General features: G+C 45.5%; 1 protein-coding gene across 1 annotated transcript in view; it reads left to right on the top strand.

The window, feature by feature from the left end:
* Positions 1-17,912, top strand: part of KRT80 (keratin 80) — a 33,391-nt gene that overhangs the window by 9,364 nt on the left and 6,115 nt on the right. The window contains exons 2-5 of the mRNA XM_020966281.2: positions 4,817-5,025; positions 12,356-12,416; positions 13,133-13,228; positions 15,877-16,041. Of these exons, the coding sequence (XP_020821940.1) occupies positions 4,817-5,025; positions 12,356-12,416; positions 13,133-13,228; positions 15,877-16,041 (531 nt within the window). The remainder of the gene's footprint in view (positions 1-4,816; positions 5,026-12,355; positions 12,417-13,132; positions 13,229-15,876; positions 16,042-17,912) is intronic.

Below are 17,912 nucleotides of genomic sequence, written 5' to 3'. Positions count from 1 at the left end.
AGCAGCACCTAGCGCATGGTCTTAGCTATACTTCAGTAGGTCCATTGTCTCCAGTCTCCACAGACCTCATCAGCAGTCTCTAATGACTACAATCTTTCCCCATTTCCCTGGGAGAGCCCAGGACAAAGCCATTCTTGAGTAGCCTTGCAAGATGATTCCCCTCCAGCCAAGACTAGCCCCAAACCAAAGGTCTCCACATCATGGGGACCCACCGATTCCCAGCCTTGCCCAATGACTGTCCAACTCAGCCTCCCTCTCATCCCTGATCCACACCTCTCCAGGTGAGAACATCATTTGATATGATGGGCAATACAATATGCCCATCTGTGGCCCCCTCCCTTCACAGCCTCTTCCTCCCCTCTTGCACCACACACTTTCCCAGGGAAGCTTCCCCTGACTGATGCCACCCCTCTCTCTGCATCTCCTCTGTCCCTGTGAGAACCTACCCTTACGATCACAGATTTCGAGCTGGAAGGGACCTTAGGTGGTCTATTTGAATCCCCTCATTTCACAAGGAGGAAACTGAGGCTGAGAGAAATGACCTGAGGTCACAGAAGTAGGTGGTGACAAAACCGAGAGTCCAACCCAGATCCATTGACCCTAAACCCTGAGTTCCTTCCACTGTGCCACATTTCCTTCATCATCTGTACTTGGTTGAGATACTGTTGTGTAGACATATGGTAGAAACACTGTATAGACACATGTGTAGAAACAATGGTAGCTGCCTCCGGTCAGGAAAAAGGAACAAGTCAAATACTGAATCCCTCCTAGAAACTGTTGTTCCTTCTCTGGAACCTCAAAAATACCAGCCAGCTCTCCAGGCATGGCATCCCATCCCTTCTATATTTCTCTCTGTCTTCCAATATCACCATTGGATGCTTCCTTTTCCATTTACAGATACAACCAGAAGTGGGCTTAAGTGAGTTTACCCTACATTAGAAAGAGGGTAGATAAAAGAAAAAACTTGCAGATAATCCCAGAAACACCAAGTGCTGGGCCCTGGCCCAGAGAATCTTTTCCTAAGATCTTGCATTAACCAGTCTTGCAGATTGGGACGTGCTGTCCAAAATCCAACTCCAGCAGAGGACATGAGGCTGGTATCTCTGAACCGGAGGAGCCATCAGCAGGCAGGCGCCAAGGGAAGGAACCCTCCTAGGGAAAGGGTGTGGTCCACCTCCAAGATAGTAAACAGGATACTAACCAGGTCAAGCGAGAGTTCAACGGCAACCAAATAAAAATAGCCCACATTTATATAGTTTTTTTTTAAAGCCAGTCTTGTGATATCATTGATGTAGGGAGCTCCAAGGGATGAACTCCCCCTATTAATGCGGTCAGCACCTTTTCTGTTACAAATAGCTAGAGGCACAGAGAGGTTAAGTAATTTGACCAGGGTCACACAGCCCCAGGATTATCAGAGGCAGGGTCTGAATCCAGGTCCCCTTGACACTCAAGCGATCTCTATCCACAGCACTACCTTGCTTCTCATATAGCCTTTAAAGTTTATTATAAAATACTTTTCTGGAGCAACATAGGATAGTAGTAAGGGAACTAGATTTGAAGTTAGAAAACCTAGATTTGATTCCTGACCCTGAAACTTATCAACTTTGTAAATTTCAACAAGTCACTTCCCCTCTTGGAGGCTCTCTGTAAAAGGCTCCATTATCTTTAAGGTACTTTCCAGGTCTAAGTCCCATGAACATAGGCAGATGGTGTGAGTATTATCAATCCCATTTTAAAGATGAGGAAATTGAGGGTTCAGGCTACAGAAGGCTAAGAGATAATCCCTAGTCCAGTGTTGTGAGTAATCCTTGCTCCTGGGAGAGGTTCTTGAGTTCAGGAGTTCTGAGCTATAACTGGGCTAAAGCCTATTGCATGTTCACACTAAATCTGGCCCTCAGCAGGAAGGATCACCAGGCTACCCGAGGAGTGAGCCAACTGGGATAAAAGCTTCCAAGCTTTTATCGAAGCCAAGCAACTGGGTTCGAACCCATCATTGACCACACTTGCTGCCTGGGCATGATAGGAAGACCCAGGCTAGGGAAGACAAGGAAAGGAAGAGAAGGAAAAGGAAAGTAAGGCAAGAGAAAGGAAGGAAGAAGGAAGAGGAGAAGGGGAAAGAAAGGGGAAAAGGAAAAGAAATTTATCCCTGTACAAGTCTGAGAACCAGTCACCTCCATTCTACCCCAATTCCATCCCCATATCACCACCCCCAGCAGCACCTAGCCACACCACAGCAAATCTGTTGTCACTAGCCCCCAGAAGCCCCCATCAGTGGTGCCTCATGACTGTAATCTGTCCCTCTCTCTCCCATGCTCATACAGATGGTTAAGTGTAGGAACTAGAATCTAAATGGCTATGTCAGAGGCAGAAAAAGAAGTTTACAACAATGGTCCAAGGCCAAGGAAGTCAGTACCTAATCAGAGAAAACCCCACCACCAAGAATAACAACAGACCTGGAGAGATAAGATGCTCTCTCAAAGCTTCTCTGCCCAAGATGAGCTTCTCTTGCTATAGTAGCATCACCCCTCACTGCCCCCCTTGTGTAGGCATTCCTGTCTATCCAGACATAAGATTAGATGGCCGCAGTCAACCCTTCTCTCATGCCCAGAGTCTCAAGCCTTAGGCCTGTAGAGAATGACAGGGATCTTGAGTTGACAGTCAGCCAGCCTAAATTATCCCATCTCAACTTTTTTTATACCTCCAGGAATCTTTACCATGTCTCTGGTTCTAAGTGCCAGCTTCTAGGGAAAGAATTTAGAGAAGGCAGCATGGTACATAGGTTCTAATCTGCCCTCTGATGCTTACTAACTGTGACCTTAGTCAAGTGACTTAACCTCTTTGAATTTCACTTTACTTCTCAGTAAAATGAAGGGTGTTGAACTAGCTAGCCTCTAAAGTTCCTCTGAGCTCTAGATCTCTTTTCCCCTGACTTCTAGTAGCCATGAAACTGCTTCATAAGCAATGTTCCCCCAGGAACCTCCAACAGTGTATAGTTGTCCCACAGTGACAGCTGGAAATCACACACTGTCCCACAATGGGGTTGGCAATACATACATAATGCTTATGCATTCTCTAGTAATGCTAGCGTATGGAAAAAGGAACATGTGATTTCTGTCCCCAGTCATAAGGGAAAGGCAATTTCTTTGGAGGGTGTGAAGAGACACACTTGTCCAAATGGTTGTGGGGGAGCAGGGGGTGTGGAGCCTTGTTCAGGTTACAGAATAATGAGGAAAGGCCTTGACTTCCAACCACGGAGCCTAGAAGTTGGGGAGAAAGGCATCATAATAGCGATCCACGTTTTCATAGAACTCTAAGATTTACCAATCAATCAACAAATATTCATTAAGCATCAACAACTGTGCTAGGTCCTGGGGACAGAAGCACAAAGACAGGCCAGGAGGCCAGACATGCTTCAGAGGAAAGGAAGTATGAAACCAGGTGGGAAGAAGGAAGGAAAGGAAGGGAGCGAGCATTTATTAAGTACCTACTATGTACCAGATACATAGGGACTTTCAATATCTCATTTGATTCTCATAACAACCCTGGGAGACAGGTACTATTATTATTCCCACTTTAGAGCTAAAGAAACTGAGACAAAGAGAGGTTAAGTGACTTGCCCCAGGACACAGCTAGTAAGTGTCTGAGGTCAAATTTGAACTCGGGTCTTCCAGGGGCCACGACCAGGCCACCTAGCTCCCTAGGGGGAAAGATCAGTTAGATGGAATGCAGCCTTATGAACCTTAACAACACCTAAAATAGGGATGCTTTGGGATAAGATTCCTATGCTCTGTAACTCATAAATTCTGTAAGATTTGCATTTTCTCCTTTTTGCTTTCACTACTCATAAAGTTTTCTCTTGAAAACTATACCTCTGTCTCAAGAGCAAAGAAAAGGAAGTCCAAGCTTAGGCCAAGAGCTTCTGAGGCAATGAGAGTACTCAGGAAAGAAGAAAAGTGTTGACAGTCCCATTTCGTGTCCTCTGTCCTGATGGAGGCATGTTTGTCGTGTTCTGTTCAGATTTCTGTGAACATTACATTTTAGGATGGACAAAGCTAAAGTATATCAAAAGAAGAGCAGCCAGCAGGGTTGAGAGAAGCAGGGAAACCATCCTGTAAGAGGATCAATGGAGGAAACCAGGGATGTTGAAAGTGAAGAAAAGAAGATTTGGGGGGGGGGGACATAATTGCTATATCTGAAAGGCCATCATGTGAAATAAATTCTGCTTGGCCCCATAGAGCAAAACTAAGTAGAAGCTGCACCAGCAGATTTCAGCAGGATATAGGGGGAAACTTCCTGAGAGCTGGCTAAAAAGCTAAGACTGCCTGGGAGGGGGACAAATGGAGGTCACTTGTCAGAGATACTGCACTTGCACATAGGCTGCTGTTCAGGTAAAAGTTAGACAATGGAAACTGTAAGGTCCCTACATGCTTGTCAGATTGAATGAAGAAAGGGGCAGCTAGGTGGCACAGTGGATAGAGCTCCAGCCTTGGAGTCAGGAGGACCTGAGTTCAAATCAAAACCTGAGTTTCAGACCAGACACTTGACACTTACTAGCTGTGCGACCTTGGGCAAGTCACTTAACCCCAATTGCCTAAGCAAAAAAAAAAAAAATTAAGAAATAAGGGCAGAGGGTGGTACAAGGGACCTGCATTCAAATCTTAGGTCTCTTAGTGTATGTATGTTCTGAGGTGTGTCTCAAATCCTCTGGACTCGGACCTCTTTTCTCCTCACCTTGGACCTGGAGCTCCCCAAACCCCACCAAGCAGTCCAGCCCCCAACTCCTGTCCCCTCACTGCCCATTCCCTAACTCTTCTAGGTGCAGTCACTGGAGCAGCGGAACCAATTGCTGCAAACCCGATGGAGCTTCCTACAGGAGCAAGAATCCACCTCGGTTGACTTCAGCCACATGTATGAGGAGTACCTGAACCGCCTTCAGCAGGAGCTGAAGACAGTGAGCCAGGAGCGAAGTCAGCTTGAAGCCAACCTGATGCAGATGATGGGGAAGGTGGAAGAATACAAGATCAAGTAAGTTTCTGTCCTGTGACATAGACTGGGGCAGGTCTCCCTAAGGACAGCGAGACCTAAGAAGGACATGATATTTTTCCACCGCCTATGGAGGGTGGAGCAGCCTGAGTCCCTGCCTATTCTGCCTCCACTCAGGACCCCCAGGTATCCTACTCTGGACCCCAGCTTTCCTCAGAAGCTCTTCTTATTACCACGATAAGGAAGACGAGGCAATTAATATAGAGAACAAAATGACGGCAACAATTGCCAATAACCCTTCTGAGGGCACCAGCCTCTCTCCACACTATGATGCTCCCAGTAGTTTTTTTTATAGTAGCAAAGCTAGTGCTTCTTCATAAATTAACTGTTGACAGGAAAGAGAATAAGAGGTCCAAGAAAAACCTCTCAGTGACAAAACAGTACAGTTCTGGGAAATCTAGAAGTCCAAGTAGCTTTCTCTGTTGTCTCTTTCCCCGTAAGACACTTCCCTCATGTCTTCAAATCCTAGTATTTGATGGCCTAAGACTCTATGATCCTACCCAGTCTGCTCCACATTGTCAACACTCTCACCCTACAGCCTCCCTGACTCACTAGTCCTAATATCCTACCTTCCCCCAGCATCTGACCTCACCACCTCCAGAGTTCCTACCAACCACCCCCAGACAGAGTTTTGGAAACCAACACAGAGAGGCCCCACAGGAAAGACCAGGGAGATTCCATTTCTCCTAGGTCTGTTCCACAGTTCACTGTGGGATTTCTCTTTCCGTCTCCACCTAAATTCCATGAGGTCTTAATCTGAATTCCATTAGGCCTCTTGCCTAGTTTCTATTCAGCTGCCTGAGTTCTCATTTAGCCTCTCCCTGATTTTCATTCAGTTTTCTACCTGATTTCTCACAGGCCTGCTGCCTAATTTCCATTAGGTTTGCTACCAGACTAGATCTGTAAGGTCCCTTCTCAATCTAAAAAAAAAAAAAATTATGTGATTGAATTCTATTTGGTCTGGCACATGATCTACATTAGATTCATTGCAAAATTCTATTCAGTCCTAGGCATGGTTTTATCTAACATCCCACAGAGCATTCAAGGTCCAAGAAAGGGTCTTCCAAACTGGGCTCCATTAGTAGCCAAAAGAAAGAGAATAAGAGGAAAGTGGTGGATAGATAATGGAATGAGAGAAAAGTACCAGGGCTCCCCAGAGGGAAGAGCTCAGGTTGAGGGAGATAGGCGTGGGGAATGTTTTGTATCTCCTAGACCCCCCAGGTTGCTATGTGTGTTGGAGGGGGTGCCTGGGTGACTTTGGGCTAGGTCCCAAGACAGAGAGAACAGGGAGGGGCTAATCCTTGGCTACATAAAACTGATGAGATCAGCCCTTGCTCTTGACAAGTGAACAAGTTGGGGAGAGGGGAGGGAGTGGGGGGTGGGGGATGGTAGAACAAGGCAGCAAATTGAATTAAATACATTTTGTGAAGCTGGACAGAGTGAGGGAAGGAAGGGCAAGGAGACAGGGTCAGCCCAGTTGGGCTTTCAGTCCAGGAAGGGGCAGCCTCCACGGAACATAAAATTATAGGATATCAGAATTGGAAGGGCCCTCACTTTCCAGATGAGGTGCAAAGACGAGGAGCAATTTTCCCAAGCATATTTATACAGGGAGCTGGAAGCCAAGCTGGGATTCCTGATTCCTAGTCACAGGCTCTCTTTCCACACCCTTCTGAGGAGCTTAGGACTTGATACAGTGGGTTCCTTTCTCCTGGAGAAGGGGCCAAAAGTCAGGCCTGCCTCCCCGCATTCCCAGGTCCTGTCACCTTCTGGGCCATCTCCCTATAGTTCTAAACTGACTCAGCATGTGGTCTGCTGGGCAGCCAGCTGGGCAGACTGGATACTAGGCACAAGGGACACCCCCTTCCAGGCGAAAGCAGCAACTCCCGAAGACATTAAGCAATCCCTCCTTCAGTGTTTGCCTCTGGCCTGCTCAATAGTACTCATGACCTTTTACCCTTCTCTTCCCTAAAGAGCTCAATGACCTTGACTCTGTGCCCTATCTCCCCCTTCCCAAAGACACGGTCCTGGGTGAAACCCACAACAAGGGGCAAGAGTGAGGACAGTAGAGATATTACGTCTCCACGAGGACCAACCTGCTAGTGTGACTCTGCCTTACTTCTCCCAGGCCCACCCCCTGCCTGGTTTCTACTGAAATTTACTGTTTTTTCAATTAAATTTTATTTTTAATCCTAGAGCATTCATTTTTCCCTCCCTCCCACCTCCCTTCTCATTGCCCGCCTCTCTCCACTGGGCAAAAAAAGAAAGAAAGAAAAACAAAACCCTTGGATCCAATATGTAAAGTCAAGCAAAACAAATTATCATTTTGGTCGTGTCTAATACAGCCTTTATTCCATTAGAGAACTGCACGGAATCTTGGACTCCTGGGGTTAGCCAGGGCCTGGATGGTTTCAGGCCAAGCCTTTGCCTCCAAGTCAGATACTACCCTACAACTCAGCCTTAGTGTAAAGGTCTAGACTTCCAGAGGAGAAGCCAGATTTCAGCAGGGGAGGCTACGGAGGAACCAGGAAGAGAAGAACGGAGGCAAAAGAGATAGAGAACCCTACAGGACCTCAGATAAATCACTGAGCCTCAGTTTCCTCCTCTAGATAATGAAGGGGTGGAACTAAATGATCACTTAGGTCCCTTCCAGGCAGCTGGGTGGCTTGGTGGATAGAGTGCCTTCCCTCGAGTCAGAAGGACCTAAGTTCAAATCCAGCCTCAGACATTTACCAGCTGTGTGACCCTGGGCAAGTCACTTAACCCTATTTGCCTCAGCTTCCTCATCTGTAAAATGAGCTAGAGAAGGAAATGACAAATCACTCTAGGGTATCTTTGCCAAGAAAACCCCAAATGGGGTCACAAAGAGTCAGATGTGACTGAACAGCAATAGAAACAAAGGTCTCTTCCAGCTCCAAGTCATAGAATCCCTCCCAGGTGACCTCTCTACCAAGCCGGAGGCCTCCTCCTTTTAGAACTGGGAACTGGAAAGGAGGACGCTCACATCCCTGACCCTAACATCCTGAAACAAAAAAGGAACTGGGCACCAAACCCAAGGAGTAAGCCTCCTAGAAACCAGGCAAGAAGAGCGCCGGATCTCTCTGAGCCTCAGTTTCCTCATCTGCAAAATGGGACTGGGTGGGGAAAGGTGTTCTAGATGGTGCTGTTCAGTCAGTTTTCACTCGTGTCTGACTCTTCGTGACCCCATTTGGGGTTTTCTTGGCAAAGATACTGGAGTGGTTTGCTACTTTCTTCTCCAGCTCATTTTACAGATGAGGAAACTGAGGCAAACAAGATTAAGTGACTTGCCCAGGGTCATGCTGCTAGTAAGTGTCTGAAGCTGGATTTGAACAGGCCCAGCACTCTGTGTGCTATGGCGCCACCTAGCTGCCCTGTTCTAGATGACCACTGTGATATTATGATCGAGCGATATGAGAAGACCTCATGAAAATAAAGCATTAGATATGATGACAGTCTAGCAGTGGGCAATCATGAAGGTCAGGTGGCAAGAAAGTCTGGTGGATCCTCAGTCTTTCAGGAGGTGCATACCCATGAGGAGCAGAAGAAGGTGTGACTGGCATGACCATAATCCAGGAACTTTCATATCTAGGCAGAGGCTCCCTTTGACACCCCTACCCCCACCCCATCCCCTCTTGCCACTGCCCCAGTGATCCCGGCCTGACCCTATTGGCCTGAGTTGAGTTTCCCCCCTTTCCCATAATTAGCCATAGAGTATGTTGGTGCATCATCTCTGACTCCAGGCCTGGCACTCTATCCACTGTGCCACCTACCTATTCCTATACGTGACATATACAGTGGAAGGTAGTCTTGGAAGGGGCTGGGGGAAAGAGGGTAGGGGCCAGGAAAGGCCTCTTGAAGAAGATAGGATTTGAACTGAATATTGAAGGACCTGCATAGCCAAAAGCTGGAGGTGAAGATGAAAAGCATTCGAGACATAGGGAAGTCACTTAAAAGGCACTGCAACCCCCTCGTCTAATGAGTAAACTGAGGGCCATCAGTTAAGAGACTTGCCCACAGTCATGCAGATAAATAAGTGGAAGAGTTGGGAATAGAACCCAGGTCTCCTGAATCTCAGTTCAGGCTTTGTCCCCCACCACATCTTCTAAGAGAACCCAGGATACGAGAGCAGCCATCAGGGAGATTTCTTTTCTCTCTGACCTGATTTCCAGTAGACCTGGTTTCTCTCTCTCAGGCATGCTTCTGCACACAGGTGTCAGATGGCAGAGGTCAAGGCTGTGGGGAGGTACTGCCACTCAGGTTGCCCATGCGGCCTGAGGAACCATGCCAGCTGGTGACACTGGTCCAGGGCAGTACCTGCGTGACAAGGAAGGCTGGCTATAATTACCACCAGAAGGTGATTGAGGAATTCCAAGGAGAAAAACATAAAAAAGAGGAGGGACCCATCTCTCAGGCAACTCTGGAGCTACAAGATCCCATTGTACACACACAGCTCTAATCTTCAAGATACCTGAAGGATGACCAGAATGGAGGGGAAGGGAAACACCAGAGATCTCTGCAGGGTTGTGCACAGATCATAGCTGGAACAGCCACAGGCTGAGTGTCAAGGGGCAGGTGAGAGGGAAAGGAATAGCTTATAAACAAGCCCAGGCTCCACGGCAAATGTTTTCCCAAGGGGAGTCAGTTACACAAGATCTGAGTATTGGATGGGGAGGAACCAAGATATCCCATCCCTAGCTCCATCCATCAGATAGGGTCCCCATTCCAGCCAGAAGCCCGGCAAAGAACAGCCAGAAACTAAGCAAGACCATGGGGGTGGGAGTGGGAGTAGGGGTAAGAAAGCAATCCTCATTGCTAGGGTTATTAACTCTTTCATGACTTCATTGTGGAAATACAGAAAATGAATCCATCTTTTCCATTTCACAAATGGGAAACCCAGGGGGCAGCTAGGTGGCGCACTGGCCCTGGAGTCAGGAGGACCTGAGTTCAAATTCGACCTCAGACACATAACATTTTCTAGCTGTGTGACCATGGGCAAGTCACTTAACCCCATTGCCTAACAACAACAAAAAGAAAAAGAAAAAGAAAAAGGAAAGGAAAGGAAAGGAAAGGAAAGGAAAGGAAAGGAAAGGAAAGGAAAGGAAAGGAAAGGAAAGGAAAGGAAAGGAAAGGAAAGGAAAGGAAAGGAAAGGAAAGGAAAAAGAAAAAGAAAAGAAAGCACAAATGGGAAACCTAAGTGAACCTGGACAGTGAAGAAGATACATAGGAAGAAAGAAGAGTTGAGGATGAAGGCATTAAGGGATTCCCCCAAGTGATGTGATAGGTAGAGCTGGGAATGGGGGTCAGGTGGTCCTGCTAAAGCCTTCTCCATCTCTCAAGCTTGGAATTTGTGACAGTTTTTCAAACATGTGAAAATGGAATCCCCATCCCCACCCTGCCCCTTCTCCTCTCACCAACTTGGGAAGTTCTAAGGTTCAGGGTTCAGTTCTGGCCTTGCCAATTGGGGTGCACCTCCGGGTTGGAGTTAGGTTACACTCCAAGCCTAAAGGACCTGGAAGCCCTGGCTGGATTGTCCTCATCCCTCTCGGTCCCTGAAGTTGCTTGACTCTCATTCTTTCATAGGACTCTGCCATCTTCTCCTTACCCATATATTCAGCCAGACTAAGTGAGCCTCTTCTTTCTCTCCTTACTCACACCCCACCACACACACACTCCAGATACAAAAGAAAGAACCCAGAAATAACAAAATTTGTTAGTGCTACAGAAACTAAATTCTGAGTGAATGAAAAAAGCAAAAAATGGTCCTAAAGAACAAATAACGAAACACATCTCCCTCTTCCTTGCTGGAGACGGACAACCTTACATTCCTTGTCAGGTGAGGTCATTGTAAAAGCGCCTTATGCTTAAGTATCTGTCACATGGGAGGTATGCAGTTCTGGGTGAGTGGCAGGGAGGATAATATCCAGAAATGACTACGTAAAAACAAAAGGCATTAATAAAACATATTTAAAAGTAAAGCATTGCAGGCAATTAAAAATTATAGGTGAAAGCTTCCATCACTAGCAAAAATTATTTTTGGCTAATGTTTCTTCTTGGTCCCTAAAGGAGAATGGTAACTTCTACCCCAAAAAAAGTCCTGATGTTGATGTGGGATTTGCCCACCTGGGCACTCTGGCTCAAGCTTATTGACCTATTCAACAACACCAGGGTCACCCTCAGCTAACTGAGAAGTTGGTATCAGCCAGTGCCCTGGATTTGGAGACAGAGGACCAGGTCAGGAAGACCTAAATTCAAATCTGACCTCAGACATTTAGTAGCTATGTGACCCTGGGCAAGTCAGCCTCTATTCCTCTCAATTTCCTCAACAATAAAATAGGGATCATAAGAGAATCTAACTTTCAGAGTTGTTATGAGGATCAAAAGAGATATCTGTAAAGCACTTAACATAGTGCCTGGCACCTAACAGGCAATTAATAAAATTTTTTTTCCCCTTGCTCCTCTAAGACTACAAGTTGTTGAGAAGTTGCTGACCTGTGTCAATACAGGGAATTTTTTACCTAAGAGTACTTTATACCAATGAAATCAAAATCCAGTCCCAATTCCCATCCCTACATTTATATACCATACTTTGTTCAGTCATTCCCCAATTAACGGGAATCTCCTTGGCTTCAGTTCTTTGCTATGGCAAAAATATTGTAGCAAGCTATAAATGTGTTTGCACACATGGGTCCTTTCCTATTTTATGTGATCTTTTGAGGGTGTATGCCTAGAAGTGCTATTGTTGGGTAGTGACTTTTGGGTACAGTTTTCCAAATTGCCTTCCAGAACAGTTGAACCAATTCACAGTTCTATCAACAATGAGTATGCCTGTCCTTCCACCTCCCTACCACCAATTGTCATTTTCCTTTTTTGTTTTTGGTTTTTACAGTCTGATAGTTGTAAGCTATAACCTCAGAGGTGTTTTATTTGTACTTCTCTTATTTTGGATTACTTAGAGCATTTTTAAAATTTGGCTGTCAACAGCTTGCATTGGAACTGCCTGTTCCTATTCTTTAAACATTTAGCTACTAGGGAATGGCTCTTGTGCTTATAGAGTTGAATCAGTCCCTTACAAATCTTAGATATGAGACTTTTATCAGAGAAGTTTGCTGCAAATATTTTTCCCCCATTAACTTCTAATTTTAACTGCATTGACTTTGTGTAAAAACGTTTCAATTTTGTGTAATTAAAATTATCCATTTTATCTCCAGTGATTCTTTGGGAAAGGGGTTTCTGAGCCCCACACTTACAGCTAGAGCAGGGGAGCTGAGTCTCTTTTTGTTTCTGTCCCTCTCAGATACGAAGAAGAGATTACCAAGCGGACAGACATGGAGTTCACCTTTGTCCAGTTGAAGAAGGTACTCCCCTTATCCTTTCCTATTTCCCAGCCCATCTGACCTCAGGATAGAATCTAGCTCCCTTAGGCCAGGGGCTCTTAACATTTTGTGTGTTGTAGACCCCACAGTCAATCTGGTGAAGCCTATGAACCCCTTCTCAGAATAATATCTGTTGCTTACTTTCATAACTGGAAGAAATGATAAATTTAAAATCGACATTAGTAAAAAACAAAGATGTATTTTTTTCCTGTCCAAGTTCATGGATCCCCTGAAATCTCAAGAGATCTATGGACCCCAGATTAAAAACTCCTCCCCTAGGCCCATGGTCGATTTTTCTTAACCCTGCTTTCTGGTTTCCATTGGGTCCTAGCTTTTTTTAAAAAAAAACACTTTTTGCAAATGCACCAGTGTTTATCCCAGAATAGAGAAACAAATAGGCAAATATATGAGTAAACAAAGAGAGAGAAATACACAGCACAGGTAGCTAAGGCACTGTTCTTGTCCTGCTACTTTCTCCCAGAGTCCTTTTAGATTCTTCTCATGGACCCTTCTCCTCCCCCTTCCTTAATTTCTTAGGATCTCTCCTTCCTCACCAGATACTTTCACTCCCTGGAGTTAAGGGGCAACCCTAATATCTACCCCACCCTTGCCCTAATCCCACTTCTTCTCCAGCTCAGCTCAGTCCCAAGGTATCCCACCTACATCCTCTTTCTCACTGATCACTTCTTCCTCACCAGGATCTGGATGCTGAATGTCTTCGAAGGACAGAGCTAGAGGCCAAACTCCAAGGACTCCAGAGCTTTGTGGAGTTGATGAAAACTGTGTATGAGCAGGTGAGAGAAACAGGATTCCTTCCATGAGCATGAAAAGAAGGAAACTGATGTCCTACCAAAAAAAAACAAACAAAAAACTATCCTTCTTCATTATGCTCATCAGTGTAATGTGGTGGAAAGAATGCTGGGTCTGGGTCAGAGGGCACTGGTGTGACTCCCATCTCTTGTTACTATATGTGTGACGTCAAGCAAATCACTTAAGCTTCCTATGCTTCATCTGTAAAACTAAGGGATGGTGCTAGATGAGTTCCAGGGTTTCTTTCCAGCTCTTCTTATAAGATCCACTTCTAGGTGACTTTACACAGGTCAATAACCTCTCTGGGCCTCAGTTTCCGCATCTGTAAAATGAGCAGATCAAAGAAAAGCATCTCTTAGGTCCTTTCCAGCTGCAATGTTCTGTGTCTAGGATTCTTTTTCCTAGGAAGAAAAGTGGAGGGAGAGCAGGGAATAGATGAGAGGCTAGGAATAACAGGGTCTGAGTGAGTGTGGCAATTCCTTGGCCATTCATCTATCCAGCAAAATGGCAAGTCCCTAGGGGTGGGGAAACTTTAGCCTCAAGGCCACGTGTGGCCCTCTAGCTCCTTAAGCATAGCCCTTTGCCTGAATCCAAACAGATTCACACTTTGCCAGCTTCCAGAGAGAGCCAGCTTCAAAACTCTGCAGACCTGAGTTCCAGTCTCTCCTCTGACACATATTGGCTGTGTGATCCCAGACGTGTTTCTTAACCGATCTGGCAACCTCTGGGCAACTATGAGTTGCAGAGAAGGTGCTGACCTGTTTCAGTAGATAGAGTTTTCTTAGCCTGAAGTTCTCCATACCAATGAAAATATAGATCCAGGCCCTAAACTATCCCCATATGTAAAGCACTATGCTAGGATTTGGGAAAGCAAAAGGAAAAAGGAAACAAGCCTTCCCTCAGAAGGCTTACAGTCAATTGGGATGTTTAAAAGAGCTAATTATCTGCAGACCGGGACAGGCCCCTCCAATCACCCATAATTAGTATGAATTCATGAGCTCCAAAGACTGGAAAGAATCATCAAATTATAGAATTGAGAACCAGAAGGGCCTAAAAGACCATCCCGTCCAACTCCTCCATGACCTCAGAAAGAAGTGATTCGCTCATAGGAAGAAGTAGGAAGAAGTCATAATGTAGGCCTTCTAAAAATCAAGTCTGAGCCTTGGAGTAAAACTGGGGAAATGTCATCCCACCATGGTGCTGAGTTCTAATGCAAGCAATGAAGAAATTAGAGGCTGTTACCCTGAATATGCCCTAAAAGAAAATGGAGAGTTTACCTCAGCTAGCCTATGGAGGGAGGCAACCCCAGTTACCAAAACTCTTAGTTAAAGAAAAAGAAAAAAAAAAGAGAAAGAAAGAAAAGAAGAAAAAAATTCTTAATCTCTGAATGTTGCCTGTTAAGTGTGGAGTGTGTCTCTTCCAGGCTCTCCATGTCTGGCATCTTCCTAGCTTTTATTCATATTATTCCCATCCACATAAATTATTCTCTGGTTCAACTGGACTCCTCACTCTCCCCCATGTTTTCCACTGTTTATACTTTTGCCCGTGTTATTCTCCATGCCTGCAATGCAACCTACTTACACCTCCCCACTTCTGCCTGTTGAATTCCCACTCACTTTTCAAAGTCCAACTCAAATATTCTTTCTCCATGAAGTCTTCCCTGATTTCCCCCAGGTAACCATTATGACCTTTCCCCCACTCCAACCTCACTCAGATTTTTATTTGCACCTCTTTAATGCAATTGTATGTTATTGGTGTGCTATGGTCCATGGGGTCATGAAGAGTTAGACATGACTGAACAACTGAACAACAAATATATCTCTAGTCAACTATAATTTCTATGAGCAGAGGGAACGTATATTGCATAAATTTCATATCCCCTTCCTACCGCCTAATTCAGCACTCTGTACACAGTAGGTCCTTCATAAATGGTTGTTGTTTAACTCATCCTTAACTGGGATCCATCTTTAATTGAGATTTGAGGAAGAAAGAGACACAGTGTCTACTCTCATGGAGCTACCAGTCTTATGGGAAAGTATCTACCAAGGATGGACTAAATACCAAAAAAGAATGAGAAACAAACAGGCAGAGTGCCAGGCTTCAGTGCTAAGGCAATGGGGAGAAAGCAGAAAAAATGGAATTAGAAGTGTGAATCTGAGAAAGTTTCCTAGAGAAGCAAGACTGTAGATTGGGCTAGGAATCCAGGGTGGAAAGCTTAGAGGTAGGGGGGATGAGAGGAGAAGATATACCAAGGAAGGAGGAAGGATGCTTAGGGGAGGAAGCTGAGTGGTGAGAAATATTAATCATAGGATTGCTAGCTGGAAAGGACCTCAGAGGCCTTCTAGTTCAAACCCCACCCCCTCATTTTGTAGAGATGCAGAAAAGGGAAGTGACTTTCCCAAGATCATACAGAGCTAGGCTTTAAATTCAGGGCCTCTGTTTCCACTCCAGTATTTTGTGTTATTTTTTCAAAACACCCCAAATACTTTCATTCTCTTTTCATGGAGGAAGGCATGCTAGGACACTATCTGTAAAAATGGAGGAGCTGAAATAATAAAGGAGATGGGGATCCCAAATGGAATCCCCTTCCCCTGACCTCTCTGTTCAATCCTCCCCCCTTCCCTTCTCTCAGGAGCTCCAGGACCTGATGGCCCAGGTGAAGGACATATCAGTGACCGTAGGAATGGACAGTCGCTGCCGCATTGACCTCAGCGGCATTGTGGAGGAGGTGAAGGCCCAATATGATGCCATTGCTGCCAGAAGTCTGGAGGAGGCCGAAGCATATTCCAGAAGCAGAGTAAGGGCAAACAGGATGGTAGGAAGGGAAGAGAAAAGGGTGCCATGTTGGTGGGGCATCACTGACTATGGACTGTGTGCCACATGGGTGGGAGGGAAAAGCTGGGGGGCTGGCTCCAGGAAGCTGCCCCAGCCTAGGACAGGGGAGGGGGGCTAAGTGCCAATAAGTGGTGGGGGTAGGGAAGGTGAGCTCAGGAACATAATCTATCTCACATTTTCATGAAATGGGGGGGCAGGGTTTGGGAAGAGGGGGAGAAACAAAATACAAAAGGAAGTCCTGGATAGAAAGAGGTAGTCTAGCCCAGAGTAGAGAGCATTAGACCAGAGTCCCATTGGCATTGCCACCAACTCACTCTGTCCTCAGACAAGTCATTTCTTCTCTCTGGGCTCTCTTGTGCAAAAGGAATATATTGAACAGAACGAGCTCTCAAGTTCCTTCCAGTCCTGATAGACTGTATTTTTCTTGGGGGGACACTTCAGAGAGAAACAGATCAATCCATCAGGTGTTGGTTTAGCTTCTGCTATGTGGCAAAAAAGGAGGGGAGCAAACAATGATCCCTGCTTTCTGGAGTTTATGGTCTAACTGAGAAACTAAGGCATAGAACAGCCTGATGTGTGTTAATCTGCACTGGTCCCTCCTACTCAACATGGCCAAAAGGGACTATCATCTTAACACCGCCCCCACCATCCCATGCTCCTATCTTTCCTATCACTTCATCTTAAAACATGGTAAACAACTTGGACTCTTTCCTCTGGCCCTCAACATCCCATCATTTTCCAAAGACTGTACATTCTACCTCTGCCATATCTTTTCTCTGTCCCTTTCCCTCACCACCCAACCAGGCCCTCAATGGCTCTCCCCTGAACTATTGTGCTAGCCTCATTACTAGTCTTAAAGAATCATAAGAGCCTAGATCTAGCATTGGAAGGACCTCAGAGACAATCCAATGCCCTCAGATGTAGGAAACAGGGCCAAGGGAAGTTAAATGACTTATCCAAAGACACACAGGCTGAACCACCCAAGAAAAAAGGCTGGTTTTAAAATATTCCTTTAATATGTAAAATATTAAATGACTTATCCAAAGACACACAGGTAGTGTCAGAGGTGGGATTTGAACCCAAGTCCTCTGATTCCACTGCGTCATCCTACTTCTAGTCTTTACTTCCCCAAACCATACTTCCCTCACACTCCTGACCAACTAATCTTCCTTTAAACATGTCTCCTCTGTCTGCTCAAAACTCTTCAGTGGCTCCTGTTTCCCTAATGAAAAAAACTACAAACTACTGACTGTTGGGGCATTCTAGACCTTCCCCAACATGGCTCTACCATACGTATCCAGTCTTACCTCATCCTCTCACAATGGATGCCACATGTCGGCCTACTGGCTCTTTCACCATCTCCCATCCCTAGCCTTCCTTTTTCTATCTCCACACCTTTTTTTAGACTATCCCATGTTCCTGGAATGGACTCTCCCCTATATTTTGAAGTAGTTGCCTTCTATTAAGGCTTAACTCAGGTACAACCACCTCCATGAAGACTTCCCTAATACGGCTAACGCTCTCTACAGGTAAAAGGGACCATCTTTTCCTCAGTTTCTCAGATTGCCATATTAAGTTCATTTTCCCTTGTCTCATGGGGATTTGCATTCATATCTCTCCCCCTCTTCCTGACCTGAAGACCCTCATGAATAGGGTCAGTGTTACACCTGTCTTTGTACCTCTCAGTCCAGCATCTTTCGCACAGTGGGCATTTAATAAATGTCTGTGGAATTGAAGATACATAAACCTGAAGCCACATCATATGGTGCTGTTTAGACTCTAAACTATAGGACTTCTGGGGAGAGAAAAAAATAGGAGGATGAGGGGAAGGAG

Source organism: Phascolarctos cinereus, unplaced genomic scaffold (genome assembly GCF_003287225.1).
Source record: "Phascolarctos cinereus isolate Bilbo 61053 unplaced genomic scaffold, phaCin_HiC Scaffold_1;HRSCAF=81, whole genome shotgun sequence".
NCBI lineage: Eukaryota > Metazoa > Chordata > Mammalia > Diprotodontia > Phascolarctidae > Phascolarctos > Phascolarctos cinereus.
This window is presented reverse-complemented; position numbering and strand designations above follow the sequence as displayed.